The 24,044-nt window shown below is 38.1% G+C and overlaps 1 protein-coding gene across 4 annotated transcripts in view; it reads right to left on the bottom strand.

Annotated features, from left to right (window-relative positions):
* Window positions 1-1,350: 1,350 nt before the first annotated feature.
* The window catches only part of Nln (neurolysin), a 101,883-nt gene continuing 79,189 nt past the window's right edge, over window positions 1,351-24,044 (bottom strand). For 3 of the 4 annotated variants that reach the window (XM_046456142.2, XM_058583072.1, XM_058583071.1), the window contains exons 10-13: window positions 16,994-17,180; window positions 16,527-16,655; window positions 14,805-14,941; window positions 1,351-3,906 (exon numbers count right to left, since the gene is read on the bottom strand). In XM_046456142.2, the coding sequence (XP_046312098.1) occupies window positions 3,772-3,906; window positions 14,805-14,941; window positions 16,527-16,655; window positions 16,994-17,180 (588 nt within the window). In that variant the 3' untranslated portion in view covers window positions 1,351-3,771. The remainder of the gene's footprint in view (window positions 3,907-14,804; window positions 14,942-16,526; window positions 16,656-16,993; window positions 17,181-24,044) is intronic. The other variant, XM_058583073.1, reaches the window with a different exon arrangement.

Below are 24,044 nucleotides of genomic sequence, written 5' to 3'. Positions count from 1 at the left end.
GCTTAAATCCAATTTGCAGGACTAGCATTAGTTATGAAATGAATATTTGTAGGCTGCTATCCCCACACCCCGCCCCCAAGGAACAATCCATGTGTTGAAGCCCTAACCGTCATTGCTGGTTAGAGGAGGAGGACTTTTGGGAGGTGATCGGGTTTAGATGAAGTTGTGAGGGTTGAGTCCTAGTCTGTGGGACTTCCCAACTTACAGTATTGTGAGAAATAATTTTATCTTTTTTTTCTGTTTGCTTCTTTTTGAGATGGGGGTCTCAGTATGTTACCCAGGCTGGTCTCAAACTCCTGGGCTCAAGTGATTTTCCCACCTGAGTAGCAGGCACTACAGGTATGTGCTACCAAGCCCAGCTTTTAAATATCTGTTTTAGTTTGTGGTGGTTTGTTATTGCAAGCCAAATGAAAACAGCATTTTGATGCAATTTTAAATGCAATTTTCTTGGAGCATGGCAAATTACACTTGTGTACGACAGAGAAAGAAAAAATTCCTATATAAACCCACTGATCCAGTGGGGAGCCATCACCTCCACAAACCTTGAATTCATACACAAAGGTTAAAGGCAAAAATGGTAAAGTAGAAAATTAAGAATTTCCCTATTAGTTAAGGCGTTTACAAATACAAAGATCACATCAGTAATTTTTCTTAAAGAGCTATTTTCTCAGTTTTGGCTTCCTGCATAATGCAATTTCTTGTCTACAGAGCAATGAGTATCCATCTTTCTTCCTATTAGCTTTAGAAAAGCAAAACCTGGGCATAAGTAGCTCAGGTGGTAACTCTTTAAGATAATTTTTAGCTATTTAGGTAACACTTAATATTTACAATAGGGGAGAAAAACCTATTTCAGATGGCATCACATTAAGACTCTTCTTTCTCTGTAGCATCTTAGAATCAAACCTTAGGAATCATGACTACTATACATTAGCATAAGCTGTTTTAAGAACTTGCCTCTTAGCTTGGAAAAATCCCCCAAACAGGCCCTAATCTTCTGGATCAATAACCAAGAAAGACTTTATTATATGTGGCTCAGATCATAAATATGAATTGTAAGTTTGCCCAATTGCAGCTTTTATAGGTATTCTCCATTCAGAACATCTCATTGACTCCCTGAACTCAAGGGAGAAAAAGAACAAGTTGATGGATAGACATATTTAAGAAGGCTTTAAAAAGTAAGTCCTTATCTTTTCATTATGTTAGTGAATATTTTTAATGAATATTTGATTTTGCTCTGTACTTTGGTAGACTTAAAATATTAGAGGTAGACCTAAACAAGAACACTTTCGTGCTTTTGCTCTGTCATGCATTTTAGTTTTAACATTAAAGTATGAAAGAAATGTGAGTTCATTTTCGTGGACAATAATGTAACTTTATTGTGTGCAATCTTTTCCACAACAATTAGTTTTTCCATGTGAAATAAGTGAAGGTTTAAAATGCCAAAGTCATTGTGAAAAAGACATTGGGCAAGAGAAAAAACTGAAGAGAGTTTTTGGTTTTTGTCTGAAAGTGGAAAACAGAATCTGAGTCTAGGAGAGAAAAATACCACAAAAACAGCTTTGGTGACCAGAGACAGTGACGCAGAGTGAGGGCCAGGGAACTAATCTTGGAAAGGAAGGTAGGATTTCATGTGGATGTTTTAAGGTATTTGCTTGGCAATATTAGTCTCAAAATTTCCTTCTGTGTTGCTGCTACAGCTTTTGGTTTACCCTGCTGTCTTAAATTTTATTATGTAACATAATAATTGTTTAACTTAACACAAAGTCCACTTGGATAAGAGCAAAGAAAGGTTCTATGCAGAGCATAAAGTTTATTTGGGGTCTGGGTTGTGCCTTGGAGGTACAGCACTTGCCTTGCAATTGATTCCCAGCAGCACCTCCACTCCAATGACAACAAACACAAAACAAGTTTACTGAAAAAAAAAAAAATCCTGTCTTGGTTTTTTTAGTGAGTGGATTCCTATAGGAAAAATCAGTACTATGAGTTTATTGCTCTGCTGCAGAATTGGAATTTAGGCCCACAGTAAACTGAGTTAAAGAGAAATCTAAAGGTTCACTTAAAAAGAAAAAATCACCAGATGAAACAGGCTATGGAGGAGCCTCTTCCCCAAGGCCGAATTTAAGTACCTCATAGCACCAGAGCAGAGCAGCTGTCCTCAAACGCTCTGCCTGAACTGACTCCTCTTCTGCAGTTTCTTTATGGCCACATTAGCACCAGCTCTCTTCCCTACTGAACTCTAAATAGCCACTGTGACATGTCTATTTGTCATCTGCAGAAAGGTGATCAATAAAAGAGGCAACATCACTACCCCTTATTAGAAACATGAGAATCAAAAAGATGCCTGGCTAGGCCAGATGCGGTGGCACACACCTCTAATCCCAGTGGCTCAGGAGGCTGAGGCAGGAGGATTGTGGTTCAAAGCCAGCCTCGGCAAAAGCAAGGTGCTAAGCAACTCAGTGAGACCCTGTCTCTAAATAAAATAAAAATAGGGCTGGGGATGTGGCTCAGTGGTCGAGTGCCCCTGAGTTCCCGCCCCTAAAAAAGATGCCTAGCTGGGCAGGAAGCACTTGACATTAAATTCAGTTTCTTAGGAGGCTGAGGCAGGAGGACTACAAGTTTGAGTCCAGCCTCTGTGATTTAAGAAGTCCCTGTCTCACAGCAAAAAATAAAAAGATTTGTTCAGTTGTAGAGTGCCCCTGGGTTTAATGCCAGTCTGCGTACATGTGTGCATTCGTGCACATATATACACACACACACACACACACACACAGAGTCTGAACTCACTTTATGTTCTAATTGGCAACTATACCAAAATAGTTGTGTGCTGAAATGGAATTTAGACTCTAATTAATACAAGATACAAAAACTTGCAATAAACCAGGCTGGCGGCAGATGCTTATAATCCCAGCCAATAGGGGAGGCTGAGACAGGAGAATGGTGAGTTCAAAGCCAGCCTCAGCAATTTAGTGAGGCCCAAAGTAACTCAGGGAGATTCTGTCTCTCTATAAAACATAAAAAGGGCTGGGGATGTGGCTCAGTCATCAAGTGCCCCTGGTTTAATCCCCAGTACCAAACAAACAAAAACAACTTGTAATATACATTAGACCAGTGCAGTCACACTGAAAATTTTTTTTGGTACTCTGTAACTGAAGATTAGAAAGGAAAACAAACCCAAATGGGGGAATATAACATAAAGAGGCAGAAAGCTGGGAACTTTGAGGCCTGGTATACAAAGATAAAGGAATTACTGTGTCGTATTTCCTTGGCCTTGAGGCATGCAGGCAAAGGCAAGGTCACACCTTACAGGGAGGCAGAGGATCAAAGTTGACTCAGGGCTCCAGGAAAATATTTACCAGAGGAATTTGATGATTCATTTATCAGTTCAGAAATCCCAAGTACAAAATTTTAAGATATAAGAAGGATCAAATTATATCATGTATATGATTCAATTTAAAAATTCTTGGCCCTCTTACATTATATTATCTAGATTATAATAGTAAAAAAATCAAATTACATTCATATGAAACTTTTATCAAAAGAAATCAAATCCATTTTTATGAAATTTTATAGTACAATTATTTTCAATTAGGTCTTTTTAGGTCACAGTATTTATAATTCCATTTACATAAGTATAAGTTTTAAAATAAAAAAAAAAAAAGAAGTCAATAGAAATCTAATTTTTCATCTGCAAACTCCCTTCAGTTTCCAGGCCAGTAACACATGGCGACGTCGACTTGTCCTCCAGACATGGACTGCTACCAAAGATCCTGTTTATGGAGCACACAGGCCTCGACTCATTAGGAACGCTTTTTGGTTTGGCTCACGTTTCAAGAAATTCTGGAGCATGTCCATGCCGTCCAGAGATCCCCCGGGTTTCAGGATTAGGTTTCTATATTTCATTCCAACCTAGTAAAATAAAACATCATGCCTAATAATTCATGGTCATAGCAATTTTCCAAATCTCTAGAAGCAAAAGACAAAGGGGTAAGGGTAAAGAGAAAGGGGATTCAGCTTTACTCACTCTACACCATCTCTTCTGCCAATGCTACAACTCTACAGTATTTGTTCTTTTATTTATTTTGGTAGCTAAAAGATTTGGAGCTTCAACCTCAGGTCTTCTACGCTATCCTCTACTTTTGTCTTATTTCCTTAGATTCTCAGTAGTGAGCTGACACCATGGGCAAGCAGACAACAAAAAATACACAACGCAATGCATAGCATGGTCCTATTTGTTACCCTGACTCAAACTGTTAGCAGAGTATCAGGAGCAGTGGTCAGGCTTGTAATCACAGCAACTTGGGAGGCTGAGGCAGGAGTATTGCAAGTGCCTTGCCAGCCTTAGCAACTTGGTGAGACCTTGTTTCACAGTAAAAATAAAAAGAGCTGGGGATATAACTTAGTTGTTGAGGGTCCCTAGGTTCAATCCCCAGTATTGTACCAAAAAAGGGAGGGGTAGTTAGCAAAGCAAGTGTTCCAGAAAGCTACAAATAGTTTTGCCTACCTGGAAATAGTAACACATCTACTATCAAATGGCTTCAGGTTTTTTTTTTTTTTTTTTTTTTAAGAGGATCTCATAAAAGATCACAAACAAAACATGCAAGCCTCTTCCTTAGACAATGTGGTACAGAGAACAATAGATCACATTGTCCACAGTAAGGCAATTCTGGGGGTCAGCACTGGTATGAGGACCTTTGCAAAGTTTTCTTTAGGGATGGAATTTAAAAACATATTACAGTTCCTTTGCCTTTATTTACATAAACATATGAGCAGATAATGTAAAAAGAAAACAGTTGTTACTCAGTATCAGTATTTTCAGTTCCCGAAACTGTGATTTTAGGGAAGCAAAGCAAGACAATTCAATGAAACTTAATTCCAGATACACACATAAATAGTTCACAGAGCAACACTTCAGTTTACATTGATTGTATCATTTGATCAATAGGACTAATTTTTTTTTTTTTTTTTTTTTTTTTTTGGTACTGAGCCACATCTCCAGCACTTTTTATATTTTATTTTGAGATAGGCCCTCACTAAATTGCTGAGGCTGGCCTTGAACTTGTGATTCTCCTGCCTCAGTCTTCTGAATTGCTAGGATTACAGGTATGAGCCACCATGCCTGGGGTAGGACTAATCATTCTTTCTAGTATAAGCTAGAAAATTGGGAAAGACTAAAATAATCAAAGTTTTGACTTGTAACAAAATTCTTCTTGGTACAACCATCAGATAATTTAGTTAAATTGTTAAGAAAAATAAAACATGAATGATATCTACCAAGTTAGATGCAAAACTATTTAATACCTACGCAGCCATACAATCAGAACTCTTGGGGTTGCCTTTAGTTATGAATAGAAATTACTTGTGACTTATTAGTCGTCTACAGGCTAACATCTAACTTGAGCCTGGACCTTAGTCAGGAATAAATAGTCAGATAAAGTTTCCTTCTCATAAACTCTAGGATAGTACTGTCTAATAGAAATATGAGATATATGTATATAACTTTAATTTTCTACTAACTACATTTTAAAAACTTTAAAAAAATAAGTGAAGTCATTTTAAGAATCTTTTTTATTAGTTGTTGATGAACCTTTTTGTTTTATTTATTTATTTATCTATTTATTTATTTATATGTGGTGCTGAAAACTGAACCCACTGCCTCAAACATGCTAGGCAAGAGCTCTACCATGAGCCACGACCCTAGCCTGGAAGTCAGTTTCAATAAAACATTTCATTCAAACCACTGTTAGGGTGAGCATGATGACCTGTGCCTATAGTCCCAGCTACTTCAGAGACAGAGGCAGAATGATCACTTGAGCCTACAAGTTCAAGACTAGCCTGGGCAACACAGACTGTATCAAAAAAAAAAAACTAAACCAAAACCAAAACAAACAACAAACCAAAAAACAAACCCACAAAAAACTTCATTGTATATACAACATTGTAATTTGTAAAATATAAAAATTGAGATTTTGTTTGTTGTAGTTAGTTAAGTTCTCAGTATTTTTAACACTTTTTTTAACCTTTTTTTAAAACCTTTATTTTATTTTATTTATTTTTATGTGGTGCTGAGGATGGAACCCAGTGCCTCACACATGCTAGGTGAGTGCTCCATGGCTGAGCCACAACCCAAGCCCAATATATATATATATATATAAATTCAATTCAGTTCTTCAGTTGTACCAGCCTCATATCAAGGGCTCAATAGCCACTACTTGTGGCTATCATACTGTCTAGGGCCTGGAGCACAAAGATTTTTAGGAGATCTTATAAATGTTCCAATACAGAATATAGAAAGGCACATGGCAAACTTGTTGCCTCAATTACAAGTTTTGGATAGATTTTCTTAAAAAGAGAGTATTTATAAACAGTGATATGGCACTTACTGAAAACTCTGGGGATGAGGCTCTGGAGTTAGATTTAGTTTGCTTTAGGAAAACAAAAACAAAAACGATGTGCTTTTCTTGCGTGGTCCAAAGCAGTATTTACTATTTCAACAGCAGTCTAGAATCTTAAGTGTGATTGTGGCTATTTTGTCAGACACTTTATTATTCTAAGGAGCAGCATAATGGAGCTTTTAAGTTCAACTGCACTTTACTTCCTGCCTTTTTTTTTTTCAGTCCTAAATGTGTTCAATTTGACTAGTGTTTTAAATAGGTACTCTCAGAGAGGAGCAGTACAGAAAGAACAGAGAAAATGTGAGTTAATTTTATCTGCACAATTATAAAAATTTTTATTTTTGTAGCCTTTATTAAGAAAAAAATATATATCAGTAGTAGGCACAACAACATTAATGAACCCTCATGTACCCATTGCCCTGCTTTAATAATTAATATTTATTTGAATAAATACACCTATATATGAAATTCTTCATGCTCAAGACACACATTTTTTGGAGTGTGTATTTTTGGTGGTGATGGGGTGGGGTAGTGCTAGGGCTCTAACCCTAACCCTCATGCAGCCAGATGAGCTAGAGCTCTACCACTGAGCTATCCCTGGTCCCCTCAAAATCTGGATGTTATATATCCTTTATTTATTAAAGAGATATTTCACTCTACAAATACTACAGGAAGAGTAATGAAAATCTAAATAAATGATTAAAAAATCACCCAAAGTGCTAATATCTCACAAAGTGTTCTTTCTGTGTAGAAAACTGAAATTTCAGGTAGCAAAGGAAAGCAAGCGTTTGAAGAGATGCATGATTGTGCTGAGACAGCTCATGACTCCTCTGCATGGCGGAATCATTTCAGACCAGGGCACTGTTTAGTCTCATAATATGTGGCTCAGTACAGCTCAAGTCTTCCTCTGCTTATGGCTCCAAACAAGTTGATTCAATTTCCTGAATTACAGTGCAATGGGCTTTTAATAGTTTCATTTCCTTTGCAATGAAGTTTTGAGAAGAGTTTAAGAGTCATTTTGGTAACAGGCTCTTGCTTTTGTTAAAAAAAAAAAAAAAAGTAGTTAAGTGAATTTTTGTCTTAGGAAGGTGCCAGGCTCCTTGGGTAAGAGAATGTGGTCTGGGAGACATCTGCCACAGGTGAAAGGAGGCTTTGCCCTCAGTTGTTCAACTTTGTTCACCCAATAAAGAAACCAGACTGCAAGGAAAGCAGGACAGGAAGCTCTGAAACACTAACATTTTTCATGTCACAAACATCCTCCAGAAGGATCTGCACGTGGTAAGAACCCCTGTTAGCTCTCCTGTGAAGGAAGTTTAGTGTCACCTCTGCAGCTTTTATTTTTATTTTTTTATTTATTTATTTTTTTTTAAAGAGAGAGGGAGAGAGAGAGAGAGAATTTTTTTAATATTTATTTTTTAGTTTTTCGGCGGACACAACATCTTTGTTTGTATGTGGTGCTGAGGATCGAACCTGGGCCGCACGCATGCCAGGCGAGTGCGCTACCGCTTGAGCCACATCCCCAGCCCCTGCAGCTTTTATTTTTATTTTTATTTTTTTTAGGGGGAGAGGGTAGGACAAAACAACACAATGGTGATGGGTCATGGGGAACAGTGGGGGAGAGGTAGGCAGGAAAAGAAGAGACTGTCAGAGAAAGGGAGTGCAAGAAAGGAGGGTGCTGAGCAATGGCAAGGAAAAGTGGGGAGAGAACATGGGAAATGAAGGAGAGGAGAAGGGAAAGAGGGAGAGAGAAAGGGAAAAGGGAGACAGTGGCAAGAAGAAAAACAGCTCTGTAGTTCTGAATCCTGGAAGGTTAGCACAGATCCCTGGCACTTGTGCAAGTCTTCTCTAACACTGATGATTTCTTTTTCTGTTTCAAAGAATACAAGACCTAGTTCATTTTGTTTTCTAGAAATGGAATGTAACAGTGATGATTTCTAAAGCAAAACCAGGAATTCTGGAATCAGGCCCAGGTTTTTGAATCTTGGCTCCATCCCTCAGCTATGTAATTTTGGGCCTTGGTGTCTTACCTGTAAAATGGGAAAAGGTCTATCTCACTGTTTCCAGAGATTAGACGATTTCAGCACTTTGCCTATTCCCTGGATATGGACCTGGCATTCGATAAATTTTATCCCTCCTCTCATTTCCTTTCTTCTCTCATTGCCCCAGAGTGCAGTTACTCATCAACAGTTCAGGGAAATAAATGCATTCATGGTTTGACATTTCTTTAAAATTAGTTCTGTCTCCTAATAAAGCTAGAGAGAAGCACAAGAGATTTCACTTCTACTATTAGCAAGAAACAGAATGCATAATTCAACAAGAATATTAAGGAGGAGAGACAAGGCACTCATTTTACCCAAGAATATGAACCTTTTGAGGTAATACTTTAGTAGCAATCATAATTATCCAAATGAAGGATGCTTATAATTTATTAGTAATGAAAACATAAAGGGGGAACAGCTTGGGTCCCCTGCTACCTCTGGCATCTCTGAGGCAGCACATACAAGCTCCCATGGCCTTTCAACCTTCCAACTCTGGGAAGCAGGGCCGGAGACATCTCCTTCTAACATTGAGTAACAGTCATGCGGGCAGAGAGCACCCGGCCAACAGGGGATGATGACCATGCACCTAACAAGCTCAGCGGCCTGCTTTAAAGCTGGACTCTGAAAACTTTCCTTCCATGGCCTGCAGCACACTCTTTGTTTTCTATGAGAGTGAGGAGATGGCGGGTGGAAAAAAATAAAAATGAAAATAAAATGGAACAAAACAAAACAAAAAACCCCCCAACCTTTGATGACAACAAAGGAGGGAGAGGATGGAAGACCAGTAGTCAGGGACATTGAAACAAAAATAGCAGTAGGAATTGTCTGAGTAGAGAAGGCCTTCAGGAAACCTTAAACAGAATCCCTTAGGACAAACTTTTATTTATGGTGGGGAGAGATTAGGAAAAAAAAGTAGCCTGGGTAGAATCACACATTAGGCTCGAGGGGCAGGGGCAGGGGCAGAGTGGAAGCAACCACTACTTAGGCTCAAAGAGGTACACATGTGTGAAACTCATAATCAAATTACACAGTTCGGAAGAGAGGAGGGGAAACAAAGTTTAATAAAATAGTTCCTTTTATAAGGATCTTCTGACTAAAGGAGATATAAAGAAATACATAATTAACAAGCCAGATTATAAGGGCTTGAAGAGAAATACAAGGAAGAGCTGTAGCACACAAAGAAGAAAAACAGGGGGTTAATTTTAGACGGAGCAGGTCAGGCGTTTAAAATATTAAAGAAGAAGAGCCAGGTGTGGTGGTTGCACACTTGTAATCTCAGCAACTCGGAGACTGAGGCAGAGATCACAAATTCAAGGCCAGCCTCAGCATGTAGTGAGGCCCTCAGAAACTTAGTGAGACCCTGTCTCAAAATAAAATGCAAAACAGGGCTGGGGATGTGGCTCAGTGGATAAGCCCCCTGGGGTTAGGTCCCTGGTACCAAAAGAAAAAAAAAAAAAGAAAATATTCAAGAAGAAACCAATCCCATCTTCTTTTGTTCCTTAAATCAGGCAAAACCCAAGGCTGTTAGAAAAAGGTAAGGTAAAAGACAAAAGTGAGCTGTTGGGTGATAAATCAGAAGAGCAGAAGCAGACATAAAATTTGGATGGCAGACTTTTAAGAATCTCCAAGAGAGAGAAAGTGCCATATTCTTTCTTGGTGACACATTATAGCAGGAAGTGGGCCTAGGATTCTGTTTGAAAAGGACTGGCACACTTAGCTTGATAATATACATTCTCTGCAGGCAATTTTTCCATGTTTAACTAAAATTCTTCAGGTTTCTGGATATGTTATTGCATGTAATCTAGGTACTTTCTTTTGATGTTGCAGACTAAAATATAATAGTTCCACCTAACTATCTTGGTCTTTCTGAAGTGACACTTGGTTATACTTCCCTTCACTGATGGAAGGAACAAAGCTTAGCAATTTCTCTAAATGCAAAAGAGTAGGAAGAAAATTCTGGCTCAACAATAAAATTGCCTTTGAATCCACAATGTCTATTATACCTCTTAGGAAATTTTCCCACAATGAAGTTGCCTTATAAAAAGAAATAGCCCTAGTTAAAATGCACCCCCATTTTTTTCAACCCTGTGATTAGCTGCTGAATTTTGAAATTATATTTGGTGACCTTAAAGATATCCTTGAAGGGCTGAGGTTGTAGATCAGTGGTAGAGCTCTTGCCTAGCATGTGTGAGGCACTGGGTTTGATTCTCAGTACCACATATAAATAAATAAAGTTCCAACAACAACTAAAAAAAGATATCCTTACACAGTGTCAAGTGCTTGCTGGAAAAGTGTTAATCACAAATAGTTCTTCCACAGTTATTTAAGAGAACAGTTGAGGAAGTAAAAGTTATATTTGATAATGAGACAACTTCTCCATTACTTTAGGTAATATTTAGTAAATTAACCAGTTAAAATGTGATAGCTACATATAATTAAGAATTATGTAAAAACTACAGATAAAAACACAGATAATTGTTAGGCTATGATAGATAAGTGGCCAGTTATAATACTCTGATTCAGGCCTTCAAAGCAGAATAAAAACAACTGTACCATAAAATATTCTACAGCTACTATTTGGTATTCAGAATGTTGTGGGTTTCTATTTGATCCTCCTGTTAGTGTTTTCTCAATGATTAGCTTGATAGGATTGGAAACAGTTCTCAGAGCAGATCCTGGCATCTGTCTACAGAATAGCAAGAGGTTATAAGAGCAGGCCTGCAGCTGGGTGCAGTGGTGCATACTTGTAATCCCAGTGACTCTGGAGTCTGAGATAATGGATCCCAAGTTCAAAGTTAGCTTCAGCAATGGCTGAGACCCTGTCTCAAAATAAAAAAATAAAAAGGACTAAAACACCTCTGGGTTCAATCCCCAGTTCAAAAGCCAAACAAAACGAAAAGAGAAGGCCTGCAGATACACTTCTGTATTGTGTAACCAATGATTTCTACTAGCCCTAATAGCACTGACTAACTCCTTGAAGGGGACCCTGCTATCTTTCCAAAATGATCCAAATACTCATTAGGGAGGGTGAGACCCTGAGACAAGAAAATCGGCATAATGTACTATGATTGCTCTAATTTCTATGACTTCAGACCAACTGAGCATTACTTTACACCATAAAAGTTTCCTTTTTTTTTCTGGTACTGGAGATTAAACTCAGAGGTGCTCTACCATTGAGCTACACTCCCAGCCCTTTTTATTTTTTCTTTTGAGGTAGGGTCTTGCAAAGTTTCTGAGGCTTGCCAGGAACTTGCAATTCTGCTGCTTCACTCTCCTGAGTCCCTAAGATTACATGTGTGTGCTACCATGTGTGGCTATTTAGTTTTCAATTTCTAAAACAACTAGGCACAACGTAAAACTGAGAAAACGTTCCATTAAAAAGTATTGAAAAAAAGTTAACAATTGCTGATAAACTTACCACCCAAAGATAGCTACTACCAACATTTTGATAAGCATTTTTCTTTTTCTTTCTTTCTTTTTTTAGAACTGGGGACTGAACCCAGGAGACCTTTACTACTGAGCTACATCCCCAAGCCCTTTTAATTTTTTTCTTTTGAGACAGGATCTTACTAAGTTGCTGAGGCTGGCCTTGAACTTGTAATTTTCTTGCCTCAGCCTCCTGAGTTGCTGTGATTACATGCATGAGCTACCACGCCCAGCTGATGTACTTTTTTCTAATCATATTTTATTTATTTATTTATTTTTGGTACCAGGGATTGAACCCAGGGGTGCTTAACCACTGAGCCACATCCCTACCCCTTTTTTAAAAAATGTTTACTTTTTAGTTGTAAGTAGACATAATACCTTTATTTTATTTTTATGTGATGCTGAGGATTGAACCTAGTGCTTCATGCATGGTAGGCAAGCACTCTACTCAGCCACAACCCCCAGTCTCCCTAACCCTTTTTATATTTTATTTTGACACAGGGTCTTCCTAAGTTGTTGAGGCTAGCTTTGAACTTATGATCCTCTTCCTGCCTCAGCCTCTCGAACCACTGGGATTACCTGCCTGCACTGCTGCACCCATCTCTAATCATATTTTAAAATTAAAAATTTCAATCTATGTAATAGTTAATATTAAATATTTAAGAATGTTTAATATTTAGTATTTGAGACCCTTCCTCTATGCCAAAGCTACTCTCATGTTATGAGGATGGAAAAATCACTTTTGGTTTTTGGTTTAGATGATCTGGAAGATTTCATAAATGAGTGATTTTTGGAGTGGAGCTTTTAACAATGGTAGGAATTTTGAAAGGTAAAGACAAAGAAGGCAATGCTTTAGGTGTAAACAGAATAAACAAATGTGCTATGGGAGCACAAAGCTGTGTGACACAGGGAGTACTGGGAGGTGAGGCAGGGGTTGACTGCATTACTAAGAGCTGTGAGCAAAGAGGGATAACCAGAAGCAGGGGGCAAGGAAAAAGGGGCTGAGGCCCTTGTAGTTGGTGGGAAGGCAGGTAACTTTCCAGTTCAGGTGGTGGGGGTAAAGCCAGGAAACTGAGGTCTTCAAAGATTGTTTCTCACATCAAGAAATTAGGCTGTAAAAAGAACAATGGAACAGTAGCACTGACTGAAGTGACCAGAGTTGGCAACAAGTTTTTTCCCCAAGATGACAAACCAGTAAGGCTTGGAGTTAAGACAGGAGGAGGGAGATAAGTATTTTTGAAGTATAGGATGAGTTTCCCTAACCTAGAAATCCTTAATCCAAAATGCTCCCACATCCAAAACTTCTTGAGTGATGACATGACTTTTGAAGTTTTGGATTGAGGAGCATTTTGAATTTTAGATTTTCAAATTAGGGATGTTCCATCACTAAAGTCTATGCAAATATCCCAAATTTGGAAAAACTTCAAAACTGAAACACTTCTGATGCCAAGCATTTTCGATAAGGGACACTCAGCCTGTAAAAAGAAAGAAAGACTAAGGTATTCACTTTCAATGATCTTAATTTTCTTTTCTTTTCTTTTTTTTAAATCAGTGCTGGCCTAACAAACTGAGGGCCTCACAAATGCTATACAAGTGCTCTACCACTGAGTTTTACCCCAGCCCAACTTTCTTAATACAGAGGATCTCCTCTATTGACAGAGAAGTAAGCTGATGGGGACTTGGAGGAAATTACTGAGGTGGAAAGGAGTAGGACCACAGAAAATCACTGAGTGATCAGTTCAGATCGGAGAGTATAACTTTTGTAGTAGTGCAGGTTAATGAAGTCATACAATCTTCTAGGATGCTGAATTCCAAAGGCACCATCTTTTCATGAGATGCAGATTAATGAAAGGCTAGGTACTGGCTGATGATCATGCAGAAGTGAGAATGCCTGAGAACAACAGTTAGAAACTGACCTTTGTAAATGGACTGGCTACTAAATGGAAGGAGACTTAAAGGGATCTATCAGACTGGTGGGGTGGAATGGGAGGTAAAGTGCTTGGAAAGAATAGTGAGTATATAGGATGTGGGTTCCATACAGGTTTTTTTTTCCTTTAGGACAAAAAGCACTGAGGGAATAGTGATGTAAATTACACCAATGTATTTAATATGTGTATGTGTGTGTGTGTGTGTGTGTGTGTGTGTGAGAGAGAGAGAGAGAGAGAGATACTTTGCAATTCAGAAACAAAAGAGATCAGAGCACAAATCAGTTAATTGAAATACAGAGAGTCTGATTTTGAGTTTGTTCTTCTGATTTATGAATAAACAGAATTTAAAAACATACTGGAAAATATTTCAGCCTTAGAAATAATCTGACAGCTGAGTCTTCAGTAAGCATGAGGCCAGGGGGCTGTAACACAGGAAGGTTTGGCTGGCAGCCACCTGGCAGTCAACTCACTAAGCATAGGATGGAACAGCTCAGGCTAATGAAGCAGCTTCAGTTACCTAAAGGCATTTAGGTCACAAACTGTGTAGTAGGTGGAGTACGCCAGCCACAGAAAAAGGGTGCCTCCCACAGAAAATGTACAAAGAAAGTTTGTAAAGAATATCAAAACAAAGGGAGACCATTTACATTACCAAGAAGTTTACCTTTCTTTCCCAACCTTCTATAAAACAAAAATACTGTAAAGCACATGTCAAAACTAGCAGCTATAAATTCTCAGATGCATAAACAAGGCTTTGAGTTTTTAATTATGCAATATATTGGAATGTTAATAAGCAAGAAAATGCAGTAGGTTTTTTTTTAAAACCTATAGAATTAGAGTTAATCACTTGTACACTGTAACTTAATGATGTATGATGATTTGGGAAGATGCAAGACCTTAAAGTTAAAAGCTGTTACCATACCTCTTGCTGTAAAGTCTAGATGTCATAAACATTTTGTACTAGAATTTAAAGAAGCAAGGGCAACTAAAAAATTACAAAACGAAAAAGAAAAACACAATACCTCTGGATTCATTATCCCTTCTTTTTTAAAACAGCTGTAAAACATGTCCATGGAAAACACTTCACTCCAGAGATATCCATAATATTGGCCATCATATCCCCCGGCCAAATGTCCAAAAGTAGCTGGCATATTTGTGCCTTTAAAAAAAGAAGATACATTTCAATCAATGTGATAAAAGGGTTAATTACCAGGTTTCAGCCAGCTCAAGTTTCCCTTTGGGGAGTCCAGCTGTGGGAGGAGAGAGTGAATGATAAGATCTCACCTCTAGTACTCCTGGGTTTAAGTGTGCCCTTGGCCAAGATGTTTACAAACTTCTCTCCTATCAATGGATCAACCTTAGAGCTGGTTTCACCCAAGCTCTGGAATGCCTAACAATAGTTTCAGGGGCTTTGTCCACACCCACCTCTTGCTCAACCCTTTCTTATTCCTTAGATATAGAAACCTATGTGTCTTAAAAATACTCTAATGTTAATGCTACTTTTTACATTTGTGTGTGTGTGTGTGTGTGTGTGTGTGGTGGGGGGATGGAACCCAGGGCCTTGCACACGCAATAAGCTCTCTATTCACTGACCTATACCTGTCGCCCTTTGCCACACCTTTTTTTTTTTTTTTTTGGGTATTGGGAATTGAACTAAGGGCCATTGGACCTCTGAGCAACCTCCCCAGCCCTATTGTATTTTATTTAGAGACAGGGTCTCACTGAGTTGCTTAGTGCCTTGCTTTTTGCTGAGTCTGGCTTTAAATTCATGATCCTCCTACCTCAACCTCCTTAACTGCTGGGATTACAGGCACCCGGTTGCCATGCCATACCTTTTAATGTCTAAAATGTCTCAGAATAAAATGGTACTTGTTTTAAGTTGTCTGAAAAAGAACTCTTATAAAGTGAAAAAAGCTTTACCGAGTCAGTCTATCTTAAGGACTACTTTAAGAAGGATTTTGTTAAAGTGTCTGGAGGCACAAAGTTGCTCTATGGTTTACTCTAAACAGATCACCACAGGAAGTGAGGAGGCTAGAATGACTCAAATGACTGTTCTTATCTTTATTATCTCCATAAATGTGGCTGATTCATTTTAGTAACAATTTCCTAGGTGAAAAAAAGTCATCTTACTACATATCAAAGTACATCTATATACTGGCTTAAAACATAAACACATAGGGACTAGGTACTCACCTAGCATGCATGAGGCCCTGGGTTCAATCCCCAGCACCACAAAAACAAAACCAACACACAGACACATAGACACACAAACTCACATATCCTCTAACAAATCCCATGTTTCACGTTAGAAACTATCAGTGAGTCCAGTGCCTTAATTGAACTCAGAATCAGAAACAAAGCAGAAATTCAAGTTTCTCTCTAAAAACACCCCTCTGCCAATTTCTTACTGAAAATCAGAGGGAAGTCAGGGTACATACAGGGAAGGAGAAGCCAGACTGGTGCTGCCAAATGCGAATGGCTCTCTCAGCTCCTGGGTGGAGGCCAATTGCTCATGCCTGATTACACTAAAATGCTGTGAATCTGGAGCCACCTTTCCTTTGAGCACATCTGGACAGGGTAACTCACAGGGACACAGTATGCTCATCTGAAAGTCATGGCCTGATTATTATAGAAATAAATAAATTTAGCTTTTTTTGAATAACTTCACCTCCCCTGCAGTGTGAGGAGTATGCCCTACACTTCCTTCACAAGCAAAATAAACTCAAGTTACAGGATTTACATACCTGGAGTAGCTGCAACACCTAGAATTTCTGTGCAATATTTGGCATATTCGCTTGCGGCGTCCAGCGATGTATTGGTATGGAGGGACTGATCAACTTTGCTCAAAACAATTTGGCGGAGGGTCAGAAGACCTACATGTAAGAATGTTTAACCATATTTTGGAAAAGAGAGAACTATGTGTTCTAACATTACAAGATCTGAGATTTCAAACACTGATTCCAGTAGTACATATCATCAAATGGACCAAGATATCTTAATGAATTTAAGATTTAAAAGGAGATTGTTTCCCCCGCCCCAGATAATCCCATGATTTCCTCTTCCAATATATTTAGAGTTCTCTCTCTGCATATTAGCACCCTCAGGATACCATCAATATAAAAGGGAACATAAGTCCTACAGAAGAAGAGGCCAAGAATTCTACATTAAGCTATTCTCATTTATTTTCCTTTTCTAAAATAACAACTCATACCTGTGTTGACCAGTCTAGAAGCAACAAGCTTTTCAAGCAGATCATCTGTAATAGGGCTTCCGTCTTTATAATGTTTTGACAATCTTCGGAGGGAATCAATGTCCCACACCCAATTTTCAAGCATTTGTGATGGTACCTCTACAAAGTCAGTTTCCACATTTGTTCCACTAAATCGTGCAAACTCAGTCTAGAATGCAAACAGAGGTACTTTTTAAAGCCTAGCATAAAAACTACATATGCAATGAATTATAATTAAGGAACACTAAAACTTAAGGTAAAATCAGAGCCAACTGTGTTTGTGAATGAAGTGTTGAAATAACCTCAAACTGAAGTAAAAATACAGTAGCCAAACAACATGAAAAACAGCCTCTGAATACTCCATATTAAAGTATTATTCCATTCGTTTCAACTATAGACAAACTTGGAACAATCACTAGGAAATCCTAAGCAGGAAAAAAAAAATAGGTCTAAGTTAAAAGCAAACGTTAAATTTTGAAAATAAAAATATAGTTTCAAAGAATTTTCCATTAAAAATAAAGATATCATAAGACAAGTAATCTCCTTAGCTCCTTGTGTAAACATAAGTTGCTTACTTGTGTTTACTCAATACATGCCTTTCTGGGGAACTCATCACTCTACTGTTAGCTAACTCAAGCTTAAGTCATTAAAGAGTTAAGTTACAACATTCTCGACTGACACTGTGTGTGTGTGTGTATGTGTGTGTGTGTGTGTGATGCTTTGTGTCCTACCCTTGAAATCAGTGGTTCTAAGATAATCATGTTGTGGACAGCCTGACTGGGACCTCTCAGGATGGGCAGAAGATGATACCTCAAAATAAGAAGTTACTTCAGTGGGAGATAGTATATAAATTAGTTGGCAGTGGGGTGAGTTAAATGCTGTTAAGAAAACAGAAAGAATATATTCAAAAGTCAAAGTACCCATTGTAAAAATATAAGGCCTGGGCTAAGAGCTTAAAAATAAAAATGTTTAAAAGAGTTTTAAAAAGCTTAGTTTAATAAATACTTGAATCAGAGGTCAGAAAAGCTCTCAAGCACAAAGATGGAGCTGTACTGGAACAGGCTAGCCCCCCCCCCCCTTTGTTTTTATTTATTTTTTCAGGCTAGCGTGTCCTTCACACTGTCTACAGCACACTTGTAAAACTGTCACTGGCAGAGAAAGACAGCATTGCCATGAGTGGGTCATCGGTAGAGTGGGGGTCTGTCATTCTGCGCATCTTCTCCCAAACCTCTATCTCACTTTCCTTTTCATGTCTTATATTTCAACCTTCTTTTCCAGACTTCATCATCCCTGGGCTCTACATGGGGGGACAAGAAGAGGGACCTAAGCACTGAGAAGGCAGCAGATGGGATTCCAAATCAGCAGCAAACAACCATTCTGCTTTTGGCCCAGGGCAGAAGCACAGATGTCAGAACGCCATCACACATTCTGCCTTCCCCTCTTTATGCAAAAACACGTTTTGCTTGACTTCCTATTATAATTGTGCTGATTCTAGATATGAAGAGCTGCAAATACTGGAGGGCTAAGGGAAACCAAATTCACTAGGCTCTGGAACTAGGCCACCTCTGTTGAGGACATTCCAATAAAAAATGCTTACAGGGACAGAGGCAAGGGTCCCTAGAAATGGAGTACTTTGCCTCATTCTGGTATTCTAAGATTATACCCTATATTACAGATAAAATGATGTTATACAATAATTATTACAACCAACATGCATTGAGACTTTACTAAGTCGGGCATTAGGTTAGGCTCTTTACATGGATTATCTGATGTAAATCCCCAAACAACTGTATGAAGCAGTACCATTATCTTCATTTTTGAGATAAGGCAACTGAGGTACATAGAGATTAACAGCAGAACAAGGCTTTGAAATAGGTGATTTGACTCTATAACCTATAATATTTACCACAAATGCTACAGTGCATCTCTCTCTTAGGGAAAAGTGGAAAGAGAAGTGTTAAATTAAAATATGCAAAATGACTAAGTCCCCTTAGAAGAGATCTAAAACAGAAAAGTCTAACATCAAACTTCCCCCTTATATGAAGAATTAAAGTGAAGTTTCAGTGGGCTTCTTTCGAACACTGGAAGACTTCTGAAAGATCAAACATAAGACTGAGACATAGAAGCCAGCCTTCATACCCCAGGCATATACCCTGAGAGCTGGGATTCTGCACTACTAACTGCATAATTTTATACATTTATTAATATAGGTACTAACAGAGCAAATAATGGTAAATCACACCATAGGTTATCACCATACAGTATGACAAAACCATAAACTTTATATACCCTGCTTGTGGGAATATTTTTCAGTCAAATCAACCCCAAATAACAACAAAAGTGTGTGTCTGTGTGGTGTATTGGGGGGATGCTATTCAGTATCCAGAAAAATGCAAACAAATGAGTAACTTATGAGTTAGAGTCAAAATTGGATAAAATAGGAATCAATACAGTTATGCTGCACAGAGTAGAGAGGGCTTATTCTACCCTGAAGTCTTGTTGTTATGTGTGTGTGTTTGGGGGGGGGGCACAGCTGATGAATGAATAGATCAACAATGTCTTCTAAAGAACAAAAGGAAATGTTTGCAAGGAGTAAGAGCTAAAAATAGCCCTACTGCTTACTAATTTCCCAAAAGTCAGTCATGCTGTTTCTCTCTGAGCCCTTTGGGCAACATCATCTGAATAGTTTTCAAATGAGGAGGGCAAAGAACCTAAAGAATTCAAAGGCTCAATTTGTAGCAAACAACTAAATTCTCAAGACAAAGACATCCACAGTCAGACACTGTGTATGTCCACACAGAAAGCAAGATTTGGGATCTAGTAGTCTGATGGGGCCTGAAGTCAAAACAGCTAAAAACCAGTTTTTAAATTATAATTTAAATAACTTTAACAGCTACTTTATATAGGCGGGATGTGGTGACATACTCCTGTAATCCCAATGATTTGAGAGGCTGAGGCCCAAGGATTGCAAATTTGAGGGCAGCCTCAGCAACATAGTGAGATTCTGTTTTAAAATAAAAAGAGCTGTGGATGTAGGTCAGTGGTAAAGCTCCCCTGGGTACAATTCTCCATACCTCCCTGTACCCCACCCCCCAAAAAGGTACTTTTCAGTAGGATCAATTTGAAGGTGTTGAAAATAGTTTATGGGCCATGATAGCTATTGATACTAAAATACCTCCTAGATAAAACTGAATAATTTATAAAGAAAAAACAAAACAACAACAAACCCCTCTCCCAAAGTAACCCAACTACAAATGATTTTGCAGATGATACTTCAACAAGTTTTAGAACACATCTGGTGCAGGAAATGCCTTCAAAATTAAAGCCTAGAATTTTCCCCCTATATATTTATATTGGTCTTGTATGGTTGCAAAGTCTCCCTCGCAGGCGCGGAGTATTACTCTGCATTAAAAAATGACAAAATCATAGAATTTACAGGGAAATGGATGGCATTAGAGCAGATTATGCTAAGTGAAGCTAGCCAATCCCTAAAAAACAAATGCCAAATGTCTTCTTTGATATAAGGAGAGTAACTAAGAACAGAGTAGGGTCGAAGAGCATGAGAAGAAGATTAACATTAAACAGGGATGAGAGGTGGGAGGGAAAGGGAGAGAGAAGGGAAAATGCATGGAAATGGAAGGAGACCCTCAGAGTTATACAAAAGTACATACAAGAGGAAGTGAGGGGAAGGGGAAAAATAATATAAGGGGGACAAACGAATGTCAGTAGAGGGGGCAGAGAGAGAAGAGGGGAGGGGAGGGGAGGGGGGATAGTAGAGGATAGGAAAGGCAGCAGAATACAACAGACACTAGTATGGCAATATGTAAATCAATGGATGTGTAACTGATGTGATTCTGCAATCTGTATATGGGGTAAAAATGGGAGCTCATAACCCACTTGAATCAAATTGTGAAATATGATATATCAAGAACTATGTAATGTTTTGAACAGCCAACAATAAAAAATTAAAAAAAAAATTAAAGCCTAGAAAACAAAGTAAACTTAGATTCCTGTTTGGTTAGAAGTTTTTTTTTTTTTTCCTTCCCCTAATATTTTTAGTTGTAGATGGATACAATAACCTGTGTTTTGTTTATTTAGTTTTTTATGTGGTGCTGGGGATTCAATCCAATGCCCCTCCATGTGCTTGGCAAGCACTCTACCATTGAGCCACAATCCCAGCCCTGGACAGAAGTTCCTAAGAGGAAGAAAATTGTCTAGGCATGAGATTTTTCTTTATTATCTTTTAAATGGACAATAAGATGCCAAAAATATATTCCACTTCAGACTTTTAAACAGATGACTTGAGGCCACAGATTAACCTGTCAATTTATACTCTGCACTGAGAGCTGGAGCAAAATGACAGAAACTGAACTAAAATAAAAAGTCACGTGAACTTTTACTGTATTTAAAGGCCAAAGTATTGCAAGTTATTGTCCCAATAAAGTGACTGGTTGCTTTTAGTGGCTCCAACTAAGTATTATTTTCATGATAGCAAATCCCAACTCAAAGAAAAGGCGACTGCTGAAATCAGTAAGTGTACTGTGTTCAGGAAAAAGGACAGGCCTCAAAAGAACTGACTGTGGCTGTCTGATCCACTACTGATTTAGTAGCAGTCATTCCATATCCTCATCTGTTTGATCTACCCCTAAAATTCAGGCATAATGGAGAAATTAATGTAAGAGAGCAAGAACTGGGGGGGGGGGGAGGCTACTATCTACTAGACTTTGCCATAAATAGATGGTTAAAAAATCAGTTACAGTTGGGTGCATTGGTGCAAACGTATAATCCCAGTGGTTTGGGAGGCTGACAGAAGGTTGCAAGTTCAAGGCCAGTCTCTGCAATTTAGCAATGCCCTAGCAACTTAGTGAGACTCTGTCTCAAAATAAAAAATAAAAAGGGCTGGGAATGTGGCTCAGTAGTAAATTGCCCCTAGGTTAAATCTCCAATACCATCTCCTCCCACAAAAATCACAATTTTAACTTCATACATATCTAGCAATCACTGAAAGTAATAGTAGTAATAAAGAGTTTATGAGGGCTGAGGTTGTGGCTCAGTGGTAGAGCGCTTGCCTAGCATGTGTGAGGCACTGGGTTCAAGTCTCAGCACCACATATAGATTAATAAATAAATAAAGGTCCATCAACAACTAAAAAATATTTTTAAAAAAGAGGATATGAATAACACTTTAGCTTTATTATTACTCTTCACAACAGCCCTGCTGTTCAACAGGTCAGTTTCCCACCACCATTTAAAGGATATATGAACAGATAATTTGGAGAAATCTTGAATACTACAAATTAAATTCACAGGCTTGTCTCCAAACTAGTTATACCTTCCTAACTAAGCACTTCTTATTTAAATTGCTCCTTTTTAAAGATAATGCTAAGTGAAGTTAGCCAATCCCAAAAAACCAAATGCCAAATGTTTTCTTTGATATAAGGAGGCTGATTCATAGTGGGATAGGGAGAGGGAGCATAGGGTTGGAGGAGAAGGAAGGGGGCATGGGGTTAGAAATGATGGTGGAAAGTGATGATCATTATTATCCAAAGTACATGTATAAAAAAAAAAAAACAAAGTACATGTATGAAGACACGAATTGGTGTGAAAATACTTTCTATACAACCAGAGATATGAAAAATGGTGCTCTATATGTGTAATAAGAATTGTAATGCATTCCGCTGTCATATATAAATAAAAGAAAAAAATAAATTGCTTCTTTTTAGATGAAAATCAATAAAAGTACTTTTTCCAATTCAAATGCTAAGAAGGTTAGGGAGTGTACCTTTTCCTAGCACATACACAAAAAATAGGAGGAGCTCAATAAACACTTGTGAAGTGAATGAAACTATGGGAAAAATGCTTCCCAAACTGAAACAACTCTCAGATAGTTTCTCTTACTCTCATGACCTGCCCTCAGCCTCCAGCCTAAAATCACCTCTCTACTACTCAGTCTTCTTTGAATACTTAACATTTAATCTTTGTCATTTTACTTAACAATATCATGCTTTTCATTTTTAAAATTTTTGCATTTTATGGCCTCAAGCTAAACTCGAAACATTCCAGATACAGTAACTTTTCTTTTTTTTTGAACTCTAGCCTACAATACAGTCACAGTAGTTAATCAATGATTCTGCTTTACCCCAAGGGATAGTAGCTAGAACCTTACTCTTGCTAGGCAAGTGCTCTACCACTGAGCTACATTCTCAGCCCTTTTCAATTTTTTAAAATTTTTTATTTTGAGACAGAGTCTTGTTAAGTTGCTGAGACTGGCCTTGAACTTGTGATCCTCCTGCCTCAGTCTCCGAGTAGCTGGGATTACAGGTGTGTGCCACTACATCTGGCAACTGAACAACTGAGCATTTTTCTAAAATATACTTTTCTAATTATTTAAAAAACAATACACGTAGAAAATGCAATAAGCAAATAATAGAAATAAGCATATTCCCAAATAGAAATAAATATTATGTAGATTCACATTTTGGTTTCTAATGTTAGTTATTAGCATTTATTCTATGTATACATAAATGTTGTGCTTGTATATATATAAAATAACAAATAAAATTGAGGAAAAGATTCTGAAAGAAAGCATGTCTGACGTTAAAAAGTCATAAACTGTGACTGTGTGAAGGAGCTGGACCTAGGGTGGTAAGGCCACTGCAGATGCCACAAGATTGCTGATAAGCAGCTTACTTTACCTCAACTTCTATGTCAACCTACACAGTGAGAAAACTAGATAAAACAATTCTTTGCATATTATTATTAGAATACCATTTAATAATGAAGGAGAAAGAAGACCAAACCAACAGGAGTATATACACAGGAGACTCAATTCAGACCATGTGCAACAGTGCTGCCTCTAGTGCACAGAATGAGAATGACAAGAACAGGAAAATGGAGAAAATAATAGTACTTGCTTCAGAAAGTACCGCGAGGATAAAATGAATGAATGGATTCAAAGCACTGTGCACACTGCCTGGCACACAGTCCATGCTCGGTATTCTTGGCTTTCATTCTTGGCCTCTCAGTCTGCCTGT

Source organism: Marmota monax, unplaced genomic scaffold, assembly GCF_021218885.2.
Source record: "Marmota monax isolate L192 unplaced genomic scaffold, Marmota_monax_Labrador192_F-V1.1 WCK01_AAM20220418_F8-fsc00130, whole genome shotgun sequence".
In the NCBI taxonomy this organism is placed as follows: Eukaryota; Metazoa; Chordata; class Mammalia; order Rodentia; family Sciuridae; genus Marmota; species Marmota monax.
Note: the sequence above shows the minus strand (reverse complement) of the source record. Positions and strands in the feature narration are given on the sequence as shown.